We start from the raw sequence: 15,713 nt of genomic DNA on the forward strand, positions 1-15,713 counted from the left end.
ATAATTGCAATCCACCTGTTCAGTAATCAAGAATAACCATTAAATATAAATATAATAATCCTCTACCAATAATTTTAAAAGGTTTGTTCATAATATTTCTAGGAAAAAAAAGATCAGACTGCAATTCGTTGCGAAACGGCTTACCAACCGAGTCAAGAGTTTGACAGGTCCGACCAACCAGGTCTTTAATTGTAGTAATGGTCATTTAGTTTCGGGCTTCAGTTTTATTGTAATAGATTTTGGTTCGGTTTAGTTTAAAAATTATAGTTTGGGTTGGTTCGAATTTAGAAAAATACATATGATAAACGTATTTCCTGATAAGTGTCAGTTAATTAATTTCCGTCAATCGGTCCGATTGCATAAAATGTAGGTTCATCACTTCACATTTGTCTCGTTAATGAGTCATCTACCGTTTGAATATAGTGAGATTCAAGTTCAACTCCAGATTAATAGAGTGCCATTTTCGTTTCGTTAAAAAACTTCGGTTAATTCGGTTAATATGTTAAAAAGGTTAGGTTCAATTCGGTTAATATGTTAAAAACTTCGGTTCAGTTCGGTTAATCCGGCAGAGAAGATCTCGTCGGTTAATATGTTAAAATGGTTCGGTTCAATTCGGTTTGGTTCGATTATGACGCTATTAATCATAAACCCGGTTTGGGGATAATATTATCCAGACGAGGGATACATATAGATCTGAAAACCAAACGACTACTACAAAAACTGATCAGCGAAGAATCTCGTTTTCGAGTCGTCCCGAAGCAAAGGAGATTCCGCGGCAAATCAGATTTACCAATTCGGAAACTGAGATCAGGAGCAGAAGCAGAGAGAGAGAGAGAGAGAGAGATCTTCTATGGCGGATTCTAACGCAGAGAGGCCGCTTCGTAAAATCTCAACCGCTTTCAAAGAACTAGCAGCCACCGTGAGCTCGCCGAGTCCTGAAGTCTCCGTGGCTCAGTTCTCACACGCTTGCTCTCTCGTCTCGCCTCTATTTGGTTGCCTCGGGATCGCCTTCAAGTTCGCCCAGATGGACTATGTCGCCAAGGTAACGTTGAGAAAGAAGACTTAAAAGAAATAATGTAGTATTTGAGTGGATTACAATTTTCATAATATATAGTTTCGAAATAAATATTCTGTGATAGAAATGTAGAGTAGTTGTGAGAAATGTTGGAATCTATGTTCTGAATTGTACAAAAAAAAAAGGATTGTATCATGAAAATGATGACTACAGGTTGAAGATCTTGCAAAGGCGTCGAGTTCGGTATCGACATTAGTTGTAATGATGGAGAGAGATATTGAGGCAAACTGTGTAAGGAAAGCTGGTAGTCATACTAGAAACCTTTTGAGGGTAAAGCGTGGTCTTGACATGGTCAAGGCTCTCTTTGAAGAGATTATAGCTTCCGAGTAAGTGTATTTATCTTCTTGATTCTCTTTTGTGAAAAGGTTGAATCAAATGTGTATCAAGTATGGGCTGAAGGTTGTTGCTTTAGTTTTTTTTCTTTTTATTTGGTCAAGTTCAATGTGTTTCCGATACTATTTCCACTTTTGCAGAGGTAATAACTCTTTGAAAGATCCAGCATCCAAGTCTTATGATCAAGTGTTTCGTCCACACCATGGATGGGTTATACAGAAAGCTGTTGCTCTTGGGATGTGCGCTCTTCCCACTAGGTCTCAGCTACTTACCATGCTCAATGAGGAAGGTGAGTGCATACTTACTCTATATCAAATCCGGTTTTCAAGATCATCAACTTTGGAAATAGTAATAGAAATCTCTTTTGAGATTGATGTTGGCTTTATGCAGTAGACACATTATGGTTCACTTTGGAGTGGGAATGTGTTAGCTTTCTTTATGCTTAGCTTGGTTTGAGATTTCATTTAGTTTATAGTGATTACTTGCATGTCCAATTAATCAATTTTTTTTTTATAACTCTCTCGTTTGTTTATGAATCTTTACAGAAGCGGAGGCTAAGATACATATGCACAGCTATGTCAATGCATCAGCTCCAGTAATCGCGTATCTTGATAATCTCTTCCTCTCCAGGCAACTTGGTATCGATTGGTGAACAACCCTGAAGAGTTATTATTATTATCGTTCTTTACCAGTGTCACATCAAATAACCAATATGGTTCTATCAACTCATGTAATGACTTCACAAGGACCAAACCAGAGCTATTTGAAATTAAAACCATTATGAATAAATCTGTGCTATCTCTAGTTTTATTAATCTGTGGAATTTCATTCTCATCTTCTGGCAAGAACACCACTTGCAATGTATTAATGTGATACAAAGAAATGTTCATTGATATGTAATGGTATCATTGGTATGCTCTAAAGAGCTCAGTTAATGTCCTGATGACATGACAACAAGTTTGCTAGCTTCTTCTTTAGATCTGTTGCAATCTCAGGATTTGATAGGAACATATCCATCGATTGAACCACTCCCTTTCTCTCAATCTCTCTGAAAGCTGATGCCACACCTCTCATGATCATATCTCGGCAGGCTACGTCATAAGTGTCCACAAGATGAAGCAAAAACTCAAGTAAAGAGTGAGTGATGTGTGGATACTGAGGTATCGACCATAACATCAATAGCACAGCAGGTTCAACATTCATAATGCTGTCAATTCTTTCGTCAAAGAATAGCCAGTCGTAAAAGAGAGCCAGCTTAACCCTCCCTTCGACGTGATGATTTTGCTTGCACAGGTCTAGAAACCAACCTATAACAGCCCATCTCGGCATGATCTCTGACCGGATGATCTCGTTAGTTGGGTGAACAACACAGCAGATGAACCGGACTATGTCGATCAGAACTGTTTCTTTCTCAGGACCTAAGAGAAACTTCTTCAAGAACCATACCTGATGCCGCTTATGGCTTCCAAGCTTCACATTCCCAAGCAAAAACCTTAACTGGGTTTCCATCTCAGGAGTTATCCGGAGAAGGAAGTATCTACTTGAAGTCTTCGACTGGTAAATCTTTGAAACGTCAGAGCACACCAAATCATTCCATATCTCTTTAAACTCGGAGATGTGAACTAGGTCCTGTAATAACCGGACAAGATCCCTTCCAATCTTCAAACTCAAATGCAGCTGCTCTCTAAACATTTTGACACAGAACTTGATCTCTAGCCTCTTCACGTTTTCCAGCTTCGGTATGCCTGTGACCCTACAATGATCCGCAAACAAACGAAGGAAGCTGTAGAGAGCACTAGTCAAGACCAAGGGCGCATCTTCAAGCAAGCAATCCCATTTGTCAAGAAACAAGCTCACCAGTTCAGAGCAAAGCCAAACATTCTGCTCCCCGTAATCCCCACTTCCAATGCGTCTCAGCAAAGAAACAAGCAAATCCTCGAGTCCCACACTCGAGACATCAATCATCTCCTTTGTTAACCAAAGCAGCTGAACTTTAGCTGAGTCAACAAGTTTACCGTACAGTTCAACAACGGTTCCAACAAGCAAACTAGTGAAAAACGCATACCCATCAGTGACGAGAGCATGTAGGAGCTTGATGTGGGTTTTAGAGGAACCAGAATCGCATAACACGGCATAAACGATGGCTCTAGTGAGCTCAAGAGACTCTTGCGGGTCTGGGATATCCAGGGAGAAGGGTGGCTGCAACTTCGGCTCGAGACTCTCAAAGGCTTGACGCAGTGACAGTTCAAGTTGGTTCTCTACTTCGTGTAAGGACGCAACGAAAGGATTTCCCTTTTCCATTATCCAATTTGGAAGGATTCAGCGGACTCAATGTGGCTAAAGACTTACACAAGAACGCTTAATTAAGCAGACTCCACCAACTCTGAATAGAAGAAAAGGAAGAAACTTTATAACCTTAGAAACAGAACCAAGTCTCTAAATTTCATTCAGGCATTTCGTCATACGACTGATGGGCGAAAGGTAACTAAGTTCACAAAAGCGGCTACCAACGAAAGAGACGGAACCCAAAAGTGCAAAGAACATCAAACTCAAACTCCTATATAGGTGATTGACCAGATACTTATTACAGAACCCAATAAAAAGACTTCGTTACAGGACCAGATGTTTGTATTGGGTCTATTGACTATATAAGACGTTACCAGATGTTTTTTTCTTTCTACATATAGTGTTTTTTTTTTCTATATAGACGTTAATTAATTTTTTTTATATCACATGAGGTGGGTCAAATGTATTGTGGTTAAGTGTGTGATCAACTCATTGGCAAATCAGATCATTTTCATACGACAAAGCATTCAATCACCCTTTTCATCATTTCTCCGTTCCATTGAACCAAGAACCCCATCTCTAAGAACCCCATTAATCATGGTTTTATAACCGAAAGCAAGATCACACAAAACTAAACCAAACATCACATAAGAGAAAGAAAGATCACACGAAACTAAACCAATAAAACACATAAGAGAAACCAAGATAATAAGAAACTAAACCAAACATCACATAATAGAAAACAACATCACTCTCCACATTTAGTCCTGCACGAAAAAAGGTCTTTTTTTTTGGTTCTATGGAACAGAGAAACGATGAACCGAGGCCCAGGACACGGTGTGTAGTTTCTCATATTGACTTCTACACTTCAGAGCGTCCTTATACACTATTCATAAACATCGTATCGTTTTCCCATTCACACTCTGTTTGGTCATCAACTCAAGAAAGTGAGAAACCATGGAGTGAAAGACGATACGCTTTGTGATAGTAAAAGAGAGGCAATATTATTAATTTATTAGGACAAGTGGCGAACGGAAAAGACAGTCAAGTCATTGTTTTGTAGGTAAGGACGGGAAGATCGGGATAGATGCCTGATAAGTGAATATCTTCTCACTTTGTTTAGCTCCACTGGTTTCGCTTGGTCCCACCTCTGCCCGTTGCCCAACACACATCTTTCGTTTGTGAGTCCTGGAAGCTTCCACGATCGAAAACGAAAGATTCTGTTCTGTTTAGGTTGGCCATGTCTGTTTGCATGTTGCAGCTATATGCGACTACGACAGCAACATCCTATCATTTATTTAGTCGAAAATGTGTATTATCATTTATACTCATTCCGTTTCCGAAAGTAAAATTTTTTAGAGTTTTCACGTTAATTAAAAATATAATATTTATTTACAATATATTTTTCAAAACATTTTTCAATAAATATTCATCAATAAAATTTAATCAATTCAAATATTCACAATTAATATTTTTTAAAAGTATACAAAAGTACTTTAAAATATAAAAAATCATAATTTATTGGTTATGTTGATGTCACACGTCGTAAATTGCAATTTTAAATCATAATTAATTACTAGAAAAAATAAACAATAATTTAATCGCATGTAGTAATCGCTGCAACATGCAAACAAACAGAGTCGTTTTGTTATAACTTTAGATTAACTAAACTAATGTGTTTTTTTTTCCACAAAAAAAAAAACTAAACTAGATGTGGTATTACGGTTGGACAGAATTTAGACTGGTTTGATACTTTTTATCTCATGTTCTTATATTGTATTTAGTCCAATATTCTAAGAATCGATTTAACTGGTGTCTAAAGATATGTGTAAACAATAAATCGGTATTAATTAAATCAAATAGCATCGAAGTAAATTATGAGTAATTTAATTATACAGTCAGATTGTTTATAATTTATAAACAAGTGACGATTTTGTTTCTAATATATATTTTTCATTTTATCAAAGCAATTTTATAACTAAACACAAACAATAAAAATATGTAATAAATAAATGTATAGATGATTCGTTAATGCACAAACTCTATTTGTGTTTCAAATAGTCCCTCTAATCGCTAAACGTTTATTAATTGCCTAGTAATTTGTTAAACATTGGTTTTCTCTGTGTTAAGATCATATTTATCAGTAATAAAAGTTATTCTGAAACAACTACTGTTGTTAAGACGAACAAGCAAAAAAAAGGGTTTAACCTTCAAACATAAAGTCAAGCTACGAAAATCAGTCGATCGACCAGATTAAAACTAAAAATTAAGAGGTTATCAACCGCTGGATTGGCTTAACTTTGACCCTTAGTTTAGTTATTTGATTAGGTGGAAGGTTGGACCACAATGATTATGAATTAGGTAAAGAACCTTTAGTGATTATGAAGTCGCTCATGGGTTAACCATGTATCTGTCAATTAAACTTTTTCATAACACATGCATGTTAATATACCCCTATCATTATCTTTTCTGAAAGTTTATAAAATAACTGTATATGAGTCAACAATTTAACTTATTTAACAAAATATATTAAGCACCATACTCGAATCAAGCAATACAAAATAGTAAACTAAACAAATTATATTAGATGGATTGATTCCGACTCAGACATACAATCCGTGTTGGATTGAGTTGACTCTGATCCATTTGAACAATATATTTATTATTTGTATGCCATATTTTGCATGCAAAAACAAAATTTGTCAGTTGACAAAAAAATAATTTGTCAAATGTTTTTTTTTTCAAATGGATCAGATTAAAACTAAAAATAAGTTGGAAACTTATTTTTCTCAAAACTATTTTTTTAAAATAAACTCTCTAGTGTAATCCTATAAAAAACATTTTCTCTCCTTTTCAGAAATTATTATCTTTTTTAAAAATGGAAAAATATAGAAGTGGTTGGAAATAGTCTTAACAAATTTTGTTTATATATACACATGCATACAGGTTGTTGTATAATACTATCAAAAATGTAACAGACATAAGACAAGAATCACAGGGGTGTTTTCGTAAATTTCACAAATGAGCTGGTAAAGTGCCAAGCCTTCTCGAGTCTCCCGCTCCGCTCAGCTCGTAGCCCTCTTTCTCCTTTCGCTATGCGATTTCTTCGGAAACCCTAAAACTGCGAGAGAAGACTCACCGTTGAAATTGAAGCTCTTACAGCTCTCTCGAGAGGAGCTTCATTCAGTTTCCCCGTAAAACTTCACAGCTAGGTAAGTTGCTTATCCCTTGACAGTGAGTCTTTTGTTCCTTATTGGATTTGTAAGCTCAATTGAGTTGATGGGTTCGCTTTATCAAGTAGAAAGTTACGTTTTTTTAATTTGGAATCATTCAGTCAGCTGATGGGTTCCTCCTGTTTCTTATGGAACTGATGTCTCGATTAAGAAAGTTGGAAGCTTTAGGCGTTTTGATTTGATTGTTATGTAGAATCTTTGTTTGCTTTTATGGGAACCATAACTGTTGCTTCCTTTGCTTAGGGCTATATATTTGGGAAAAAGAGTGCTTGGAGTAACTTTATATTCTTATGGAGGTGGAAGAGTTTGTGATGGTTGAGGATGGTGGTGTTGAGTCTAATGGCGACGGATTAACAGTGGAGGTTAATGGTGTTGTGCAAGAGAATGAGAATCTGAATGTTGATTTTCTCGAGGATTTAGATTCTTACTGGGATGATGTCAATGAGAGGCTGATTATCTCACGGGTTGTGAGCGACTCGATTTTAAGGGGAATGGTTACTGCTATTGAGTCTGAAGCTGCTGAGAAGATTGCTCAGAAAGACCTTGAGTTGTCCAGAGCTAGGGAGACTTTGTCTCTGTACCATGTGGGTTCTGAAGAGAATGAGGCCTCCAGTGATAAGGCGAGTTTGGACCCTCCGGATGGGTCTTTGATCAGTCTTAAAAATATAGCGAGAAAACAGTTGGTGATGCTTGTCGAAGAGCTGACCAGTTTGAGAAAGTATGTTCACGTCAATAAAGCAGGCGCCACCGTGGATGATACGTCAGGTGCGCATGAGATCGGGTCCAAAACCGTGGATAAAATGCTTGATTCCCTGAAGAGCATACTAGAGACTGTGTTGAAGCGGAAGAATGAGACAGAGCTCCCCTCCTCGTGGCAGCAGGAGCATGATTTTCAAAAAGTAATCGAGTCTGCAGTGGTGACTACTTTTGTTCGGAGTCTCAAGGATGAGTATCAACAGAGGTTGTTGGAGAAAGAAGCCGAGTGTGGTGGTAACAAGAGTTCGTTACTTGGGAATATTAAAGAGATCACTGGTCTGCGCCAGGAGTTAGAGGCGATTCGTAAAGCGCTTTCTGATCATGAAAACGGGGACATAGAGGCAGGGGAGGTCGGGGACAGGAAAAGAGTAGAGCAGTTGCACCGCAAGATGTCGGCAAGCCTTAGTTCAGCTTTGGACACAAATGGTAAGCATGATGTTGGCTCAGTCCCCGAGAACTTTGACACTTTGAAGCACTTGACACCGATTGAGTTGATCAATCACTTTAACACCGAGATGAATCAAATGAAAAGGGACCATGATTATGAGATACAGGAGATGACTGAGCAATGCTTTACCTTTAAGCGAAAGTACTTGAACTTGAAGGAAAGGGGTTCTTTTTCTTTTGTTGGGAAAGGAAAGGAGCTAGATGCGTTGAAAAAGAAGATCCCATCTGTCATCTCGAAGTTGGACAAGATTTTGGTGGAAGATGAGAAGTTGGTGTCTGAAGGAAAGAACAATGCTGAGTTTAAGAGCCGATTGGATTCTCTTCTGCTGGAAAATCACCAACTGAAGGATTCACTCTCAGAGGCTGCTGAGAAGATGTCACAGCTTTCTCAAGCTGAAGCAGATCATCAGAAGTTGATTCGAAGGCTAGAACTAGATGCTGATGATTCTCATGTTGAAGCCTCTATCGCTGAAGATGTTCATAGGTGTTTCATGAAGGAGTTTCTGGGTCAGATTAGAAGTGCAAAACAGGAAACGGATTTGGAACATAGTAAGATGAGAGAAGCTTATGAGTTGATATTGAAAGATCTTGAGGGTAAAGCTGACCGTGAAAGCAAGGATGGCTTTGTAGACTCTTGTCTCGAGTCTTTGATAACGGAAGAGTGTAGTGCTGTAATATACAAAGAAGCCTTGAAGGAAGCTGATAAGAAAATTGCAGAGTTGAACCTGCGTGGAACAGAGAATGAAGAAGCTTTGAAATTAGAGATGGTTGACAAGAAAAGACTGAACGAGGAGATTCATCGGCTGGAGTGTCTCGTCAAGGAGAAGGAGGGTTTAGTCCAAACAGCTGAGTGTAACTTGGCTGCAGAGAGAAAGAAACTTGAGTTAGCCTCTCAGCAGATTAACGATCTGCAATCTCAGACAGAACAGCAACATATAAAGATTCAGGAGAAAAACGAAGCATTAAGAGTTATGTCGGCACGTGAGCTAGAGAAAATAGAAGGCTATGAGAAGAAGATATCAGAACTGAGAGAAGAGCTAGATTTAGCAAGAGAGAGTTGGGAGGAAACCAAAGATGAGAAAAGGAAAACTGAGGAGAAGCTATCAGCGACAAAAGCAGAGAAAGAGTCAATTAGAAAGCAGCTCCTGTCTCTGGATTTGGTTCCTCAAAAATTCATGGAAGGTTTCAACATTCTAGAGGGCTTGGTAGCAGAAAAGACGCAGAAAACGAATTCAAGGTACTCTCATCTCTCATTGCTTTCGTTTTTTGAGACATGTATATGCAAGTACTTTATCCCATGGATGGTAACTTTTGTGATTTGGCTCTTAGGTTGAAAAACATGCACAGTCAACTGTGTGATCTTTCACATCAAATAAATGAACTCAAGGGGAAAGCATCGATGTACAAGCAACGATTTGAGAAAAAGTCAAGTGACCTCCAAAAGGCCGAGGCTGAGGTGAGTCTTGATTGCTCTTTGCATCCAAGGCTTCTTTTATTCTCTTTATACTTACTACGTAGTATTCAGTAAAGAGCCTGAGAGCTGTGTCCATATCAACAATCAGCACCTACAACCTGTGGCTTGAAGCTTTGAAAAAACTGTTGTTGGATTAAGGAATGATGCTTTTATATGGTTGTTGAATCGCAGGTTGATCTTCTTGGAGATGAGGTTGAAACACTCTTGGATCTTCTTGAGAAAATATATATAGCTCTAGATCATTACTCTCCAGTTCTAAAGCATTACCCTGGCGTAAGCACACTCTCTCCCTCTCTCTACACATTTTCTCTCCTTTTCCATTTAAGATTGGTTTTTATGATCAGTGTACATATTTGTTATGCCGAATGGCTTTGCAGATCATTGAGATCTTGAAGCTTGTTAGAAGAGAGCTTAGCGGAGAAGCAAAGAGACCACCAGCAGATTGATGCTGCACAACCTCTTTCCACACTAGTTTATTTATCTTCTTTTGGTGTACAGATCTGTCAGGCTTATGTAATGGTGTTGATGTTTAGTTTCTACGAGCCCTTTTTTTGTTAAGTAGATACGGTTATTGGTTATGTACTTGTGATATCAACTGCAGAATGTGATGTTGGACCACTGGATACTTTTAATCTAAGTATACAATTGGATGATACACGTACGACAAGAAACTGTTGGTATAGAAAACAAATCTCTAGTCTTAAAACAGTACCTACCAAAGGTTCTGGTCGGTAACTCTTCTTGACACAACTAAGAAACACAGTTTGCGGCTGCAGACATGTTGGCAAAATGAAAGCATGACTTGTGGAGCCGACGTGTCGATGTAAGCATCACATCACCGCTCCAAAAAGCTTGCAGTGTTTACTATTTAAAACATCAACACTTCAGTAGCCTTCTTCACTCTTTGTCATAGACACAGCAGAGCAAAGCTCAGATCCAACAATGAAGGATACCACCAAGGTTCTTTATTTCTTCATTGTTTTGTTTTCTTTTATTCTCTCATTTTACAGGTTCGTATTGGTGCCATTTTCGTGTTGTTCAAGCAAAAACTTAGTTTATGAGTAAGATAGTGATAACTACTGCAGAACTCAACTTACAGTCCCGAGGAAATACTTATGCATCCAGTCAAGGTATATATACATGAATGATGATTTTGGAACGTTTTATTACGTAATAACTTATGGTAACTCTCTTCTTTACACAGAAGCGAAGAGCAGCAAGTGGAGATCTCAGGAATGCTGCGAAAGTACTCCAGGTATCACATCTCTTCATCTTTTTTGATCTCTTTGACTTGATGAAAGTCTCTACTTGTATATAGAACCAGGAAGAAGAAGATCACTTACGTGAAGAAGAAGAAGAAATACCTCATGATGATGGTAATGAAGACGATGATGACTCATTGATGAGGAAGAAGATGCAAAATATTGTAGACGTGGGTTTGGTCATGGATACCATCTAGTAAAAGGCCAAATGGGTCATGGCATGGAAGATTACATCGTGGCCGATACAAAAACAGTCAAAGGCCACAAGCTTGGGTTATACGCCATATTCGATGGACACTCAGGCCGTAATGTTGCAGATTACTTGCAGAACCATCTCTTTTATAACATCTTGAGTCAGGTTTCAAGAAACAAAATTCAAAATTATTCACTTAATATTCTCACAGAACTTTTTAAGACTATGTTCATGTTTTCTTGAAGCCGGATTTTTGGAAAAAACCTAAGAAGGCAATCAAGAGAGCGTATAAACTCACGGACGACTACATTCTGAGTAGTGTGGTTGGTTCACGAGGTGGCTCCACGGCTGTGACGGCTATAGTCGTTGACGGGAAGAAACTTGTGGTTGCAAACGTTGGAGATTCAAGAGCAATCTTGTGTCGCAGAGGTGATGTAGTCAAACAACTTACGGTTGATCATGAACCTGAGAAAGAGAGAGACCTTGTAGAGAGGAAAGGTGGCTTCATCTCCACAAAGCCAGGTCCTTCTTCACTCTTATCTTTGGTTATGTATTGATATACCATCTTCTATACATCTAGTATGCCACAGCTATGTTACTATGATTAGGTAATGTTCCAAGAGTTGATGGACAACTAGCCATGACACGTGCGTTTGGAGATGGACGTCTTAAAGAACATATTAGTGTGAGGCCGGACATAGAGATTGTTCAGATCCATGGTGACACAATGTTCTTGATCTTGGCAAGCGATGGACTCTGGAAGGTTTGTATAGTATATGAGTAGACTGTTTGCATAATGAAAAGCTATTTGTTAATTGGTGACTGAATCTTGATGGGTTTGTTTGTTGTTCAGGTGATGTCGAATGAAGAGGCATGGGATGAGATCAAAGAGGTTAGGAACTCAGAGAAAGCTGCGAAGGCATTAGTCGATGAAGCATTGGCTAGAGGAAGTAAAGATGATATCTCTTGTGTTGTTGTTCGCTTCAACTAGTTTAAAACCCACAGGGTCTAAGAGTTTAAGCATATGTTACTATCAAGAACAAGCACTGTTTCCATATATTAAAAAGTTTTCAAGTCGATATTGCTTACAAAAATGCTTAATAAGACCTTCCCAACAAGCTCAAAGGGATTCAGGACTAGTAGAAGGTCTGATCATGGAAGGCATTTTCATAAGTCTCTCTCTTTCCATATTGTTCTTGAAAGAGTGCTTAGGGGTTATGGACATCTTGTTCAAGGCGTAGTCAAGATCACCCTCGTCCTCTTCATCACTCTCCTCATCCCCATTCACAATTATCTCAGCATCATCCTCATCATCATCTTTGTCATAGGTCGGTCTAACCATCGACCAGTAGATGAAATTCCCGGAGATATTGCTTCAAGAATAACCAAGAAGGCACAAAAAAAAGTCAAAAAGAGCACGAAACAAAAAAAAATGTATTAGAGGAAGTGTTCAAAGAAAGTGAACCTGTTGGAGCTTTTCAGCAAGCAAGGGTCAAAGGGGAAGAATGTATCAAGCCTCTCACACCCGCCAAAAGCACGGGAAAGCTCAGACTCGAGTAGATCTTCGAAGATGAAGGAGTCCGAGACTACGAACAGGCCACCTGCTTTAGCTTGTCTAAGGAACTCTGCCACTACGGACGGCAGGCATACCTATTCTCATCACACAATTGGTTGCAAATGTTATTATGCGTTTGATACTTTGGAACAGTTTAGCTTAAGTGAAAAAAAAAATAGATGTGATCAAATTATACAGCTCACCATCAATGGGTTTAGTTTGTGCATTAAAATTGACTCCAATGGTATAAGCTCGGACCTAAAGCGAGGAACATCTAAGATGGATCTCATCCGGAAGCAGAGCACATACATGATCGCCTGTGTTCACATAACATAATATTATGGAAGATTAGATAACGTTCTGAATGTAAAATTTTATGACTAGAGGAGATTGAGGTTTAATGCAATATATAGACCTGGCATCCTGAGTAGAAAAGCTGATGTGCTTCAGGTCTTATATCATCATTGCAAGTTCTACAGTAATCCGCACACTCATCTACCAACCTATAAATTTTAGACAGTAAGAAACAACAAAAAGATCAAACATTTATGTTTGAGGTAACAATTTTAAGTAAATTTAAACCTTTTTAACATGCTAGCCACATAGGAAACAGGCAAAAACTTTCCACGAGCCAAGTAGCTAGCTAGATAAGCCACTGCACTCATCCTGGGGGAGAAACAAAACCAAGTTCATTTTAGAACAATAAAAGATAGTATCATGCAGAGAATGAGAAAGTTTTGACCAAAGTGAAACTTGCCTAGTAGGTCTAGGCTTGTTGCTGGAGAGAAAAATGTCTAATAGCTTACTACCAAACTTCACACCACAATTTTCAGGATCCAGTGAACATGCATAGAACATCAGAAACTGCAATATGAAAGAAAAAGTGAGTCTAAACATGATACATCGATCTCAAGTGAACCGTGTAAACACAGTTGCTAGAATCTAAAAGATATAGCCTATGTGGCCTACCTGCGAAACTTTCGATTTGTATGTATTCAGAATGAAGTTCTCAAATGAGTCAAAGAGCTTTTCAAACACCTAAGTCATACCATTTAAAACAAATCAGTAAAGAAGATTCATAAGCACATGAAGGAAAAGTATAGATATGTCAAAATGAGGTATCATTTGGTCCCATACCTGATCCAAACGACCGTGAAGATTACACGATTCAAGATGATCAAAACATGTGACCATCAATTTGTCCAAAGACTCTATCTTTCCACCCGATGTATCCTGATTTAGAGACCCCACTGGAAGCTGCAACATACAAAAGTCCAAACTGTCAGTCCAAACGCCAAAAGCGTTCATAAATACAAAGACAAAAAACAAACACTCAGCCTACCTCGTCTCCTTCATTCATAGCATCTTCAAGTTCCATATCAAACATGCCTCTGTTAGAATCATCTTGTAGAATATCATCCCAATCAATCTCCAACTAAAAGGATACACCAGCATATCAATCATTTACCAAGTTACGTTATTTGTATAAAACATATAAACTATACTTACATCCAAATCTCGCAGCCTCTCCATCACCATCATAAAAATCATGCCACCACCAACTTGCCCGATTGAGCTATTCTCCAGCTTTAATAAGTTCTCCACATAGATCACCACCACCTGCAAGACGGTAAAAATAGTTTCTACTAAGTTTATATCCCCAGAATGAGCTAAATTTACCCCAAAAAAAAAAAGAAAGACCCACCTGGTCCTTTTTGTTTATTTTGGGCAGTTGTTGAGCGAGCATGGGCAATAGTCTCGAGGGAGCAAGAGGAACCAAAAGAGAGATCTTCAGAAGAGCTCCATGAACCCGAGAAAGAACGTGTTGCTTCTGCTCGATTACACGGCCTTGCCAAAGTCTATCAATTACCCAAGGCGGTGGAACGAAGTGTCTTATGAGCATATTCAGACAATTGTCCAGATACTTGCCACTAGTGGCAGCCTATGATGAAAACAAAAAAAAAAAACTCTCTAGCTCCTCATCTAAGATTAAATAATAGTCAGCATGAGAGTGAATGGTTGTTGAGTTTGTGTACCAGTGATATGATTAGGTCCATCAATGAATCCATTACATGAGGTTTGTGATCCCACAATGACATTCCAAATATCTGTAAACACAATATAATTGAGATCAAATCCAAAGGTAGAAGCAACTGTAAAGCAATAGAAACTTTTACCCCAGAGAGAATCCTTCGATGGTGATTGACATCTATGCAAGCCACAGAGCCTGATAAAGCTTTCAAGAGTGCCTGCCAAACACACAAGAAAATGAAAACACTAATAATAATAATTGATTTGTAGTAAAAAGAAAGAAAAAAAGGACAGACATCAAGCTGTGCCCCAAGAGCATGATCAGATCTATTGTTGATCTGAATAGTTTCAACAAACTGATCGTACAGAAGGTCTGATTCCCCCTGACAATATAACCAAAAGGAATAGTCAGAAAGCATTAAACACACAAATAGCATCAAGCAAACACGTAAGCACATGAGAGAAGAAGAAGCGAGACTCACATTCTGAACAGATGCAAGGGCGTTTCTCACGTTAAGCACGGTCTCAGTGTCGGACAAATCATTGTTGCCCACATTATATAGGCTTGACGGATCAGTTAGAGCCTCTGATGCTCCCATCGTCTTTGTGTACTTTTATGTAATTGGTGCTTGCTACTTCTCTTCAAGTCTACTCAAGATTAATACACTTTTTAATCAAAATGCAACACTAGAGGAGGAAAGATCGGAACTTTAGGGAAAAGAGAACTAAAAGATAAGCTTCTCAACTTCTTCACTAATCAGGAACAGTCGAATTCGAACTTAAACCACGAGAAAGCCAAATTGATAGAACAAAACCTAGAAGAGAATCAATTACACTACAGAAAGGTTTCAGCTTTACTAAATTCTCAGAAAGAGAAACTTAAAATCTCCATTCCGACAACAAAACATCAAAAAGACATACAAGGGTTTAAGGAACTGACCAGGGTTTAATAATTGAAGTAGTAGCTTTTGCTTAGCCGATAGAGAGAGAGGGAGGCTGGGGAAGAGACAGATTTGCCTCACTCCGCTAACAAACCCTTATAACTGAACTCTTAAATTTACCGAAATA

The 15,713-nt window shown here is 38.3% G+C and overlaps 4 protein-coding genes and 1 pseudogene across 4 annotated transcripts; 3 read left to right on the forward strand and 2 right to left on the reverse strand.

Annotated features, from left to right (window-relative positions):
• Nucleotides 1-673: 673 nt before the first annotated feature.
• LOC106437831 (accelerated cell death 11-like) lies at nt 674-2,218 on the forward strand. Its single transcript, XM_013878820.3, has 4 exons — nt 674-1,042; nt 1,229-1,401; nt 1,549-1,697; nt 1,954-2,218. The coding sequence occupies exons 1-4, from the start codon at nt 851-853 to the stop codon at nt 2,058-2,060; spliced, it is 621 nt and encodes a 206-aa protein (XP_013734274.1). The 5' UTR covers nt 674-850; the 3' UTR covers nt 2,061-2,218.
• LOC106437830 (integrator complex subunit 3-like) lies at nt 2,054-5,000 on the reverse strand. The gene has a single exon (XM_013878819.3). It carries the CDS (start codon nt 3,707-3,709, stop codon nt 2,336-2,338), a length of 1,374 nt encoding a protein of 457 aa, XP_013734273.1. The 5' UTR covers nt 3,710-5,000; the 3' UTR covers nt 2,054-2,335.
• Nucleotides 5,001-6,648: 1,648 nt separating this feature from the next.
• Nucleotides 6,649-10,259, forward strand: LOC106437832 (WPP domain-associated protein-like). Its single transcript, XM_013878822.3, has 5 exons — nt 6,649-6,906; nt 7,171-9,367; nt 9,460-9,586; nt 9,776-9,877; nt 9,982-10,259. The coding sequence occupies exons 2-5, from the start codon at nt 7,218-7,220 to the stop codon at nt 10,048-10,050; spliced, it is 2,448 nt and encodes an 815-aa protein (XP_013734276.1). The 5' UTR covers nt 6,649-6,906; nt 7,171-7,217; the 3' UTR covers nt 10,051-10,259.
• Nucleotides 10,260-10,292: 33 nt separating this feature from the next.
• On the forward strand, nt 10,293-12,138 carry LOC106437834 (annotated as a pseudogene).
• LOC106437833 (RNA polymerase I-specific transcription initiation factor RRN3) lies at nt 12,091-15,690 on the reverse strand. Its single transcript, XM_013878823.3, has 16 exons — nt 15,586-15,690; nt 15,128-15,293; nt 14,942-15,028; nt 14,792-14,863; nt 14,651-14,722; nt 14,320-14,556; nt 14,124-14,234; nt 13,957-14,049; nt 13,752-13,871; nt 13,584-13,652; nt 13,372-13,478; nt 13,197-13,280; nt 13,030-13,117; nt 12,818-12,931; nt 12,525-12,709; nt 12,091-12,432 (listed from the first exon to the last, which is right to left on the reverse strand). The coding sequence occupies exons 2-16, from the start codon at nt 15,242-15,244 to the stop codon at nt 12,180-12,182; spliced, it is 1,809 nt and encodes a 602-aa protein (XP_013734277.1). The 5' UTR covers nt 15,245-15,293; nt 15,586-15,690; the 3' UTR covers nt 12,091-12,179.
• Nucleotides 15,691-15,713: the final 23 nt, after the last annotated feature.

The sequence above is a fragment of the Brassica napus genome, chromosome A3 (assembly GCF_020379485.1).
Source record: "Brassica napus cultivar Da-Ae chromosome A3, Da-Ae, whole genome shotgun sequence".
NCBI lineage: Eukaryota > Viridiplantae > Streptophyta > Magnoliopsida > Brassicales > Brassicaceae > Brassica > Brassica napus.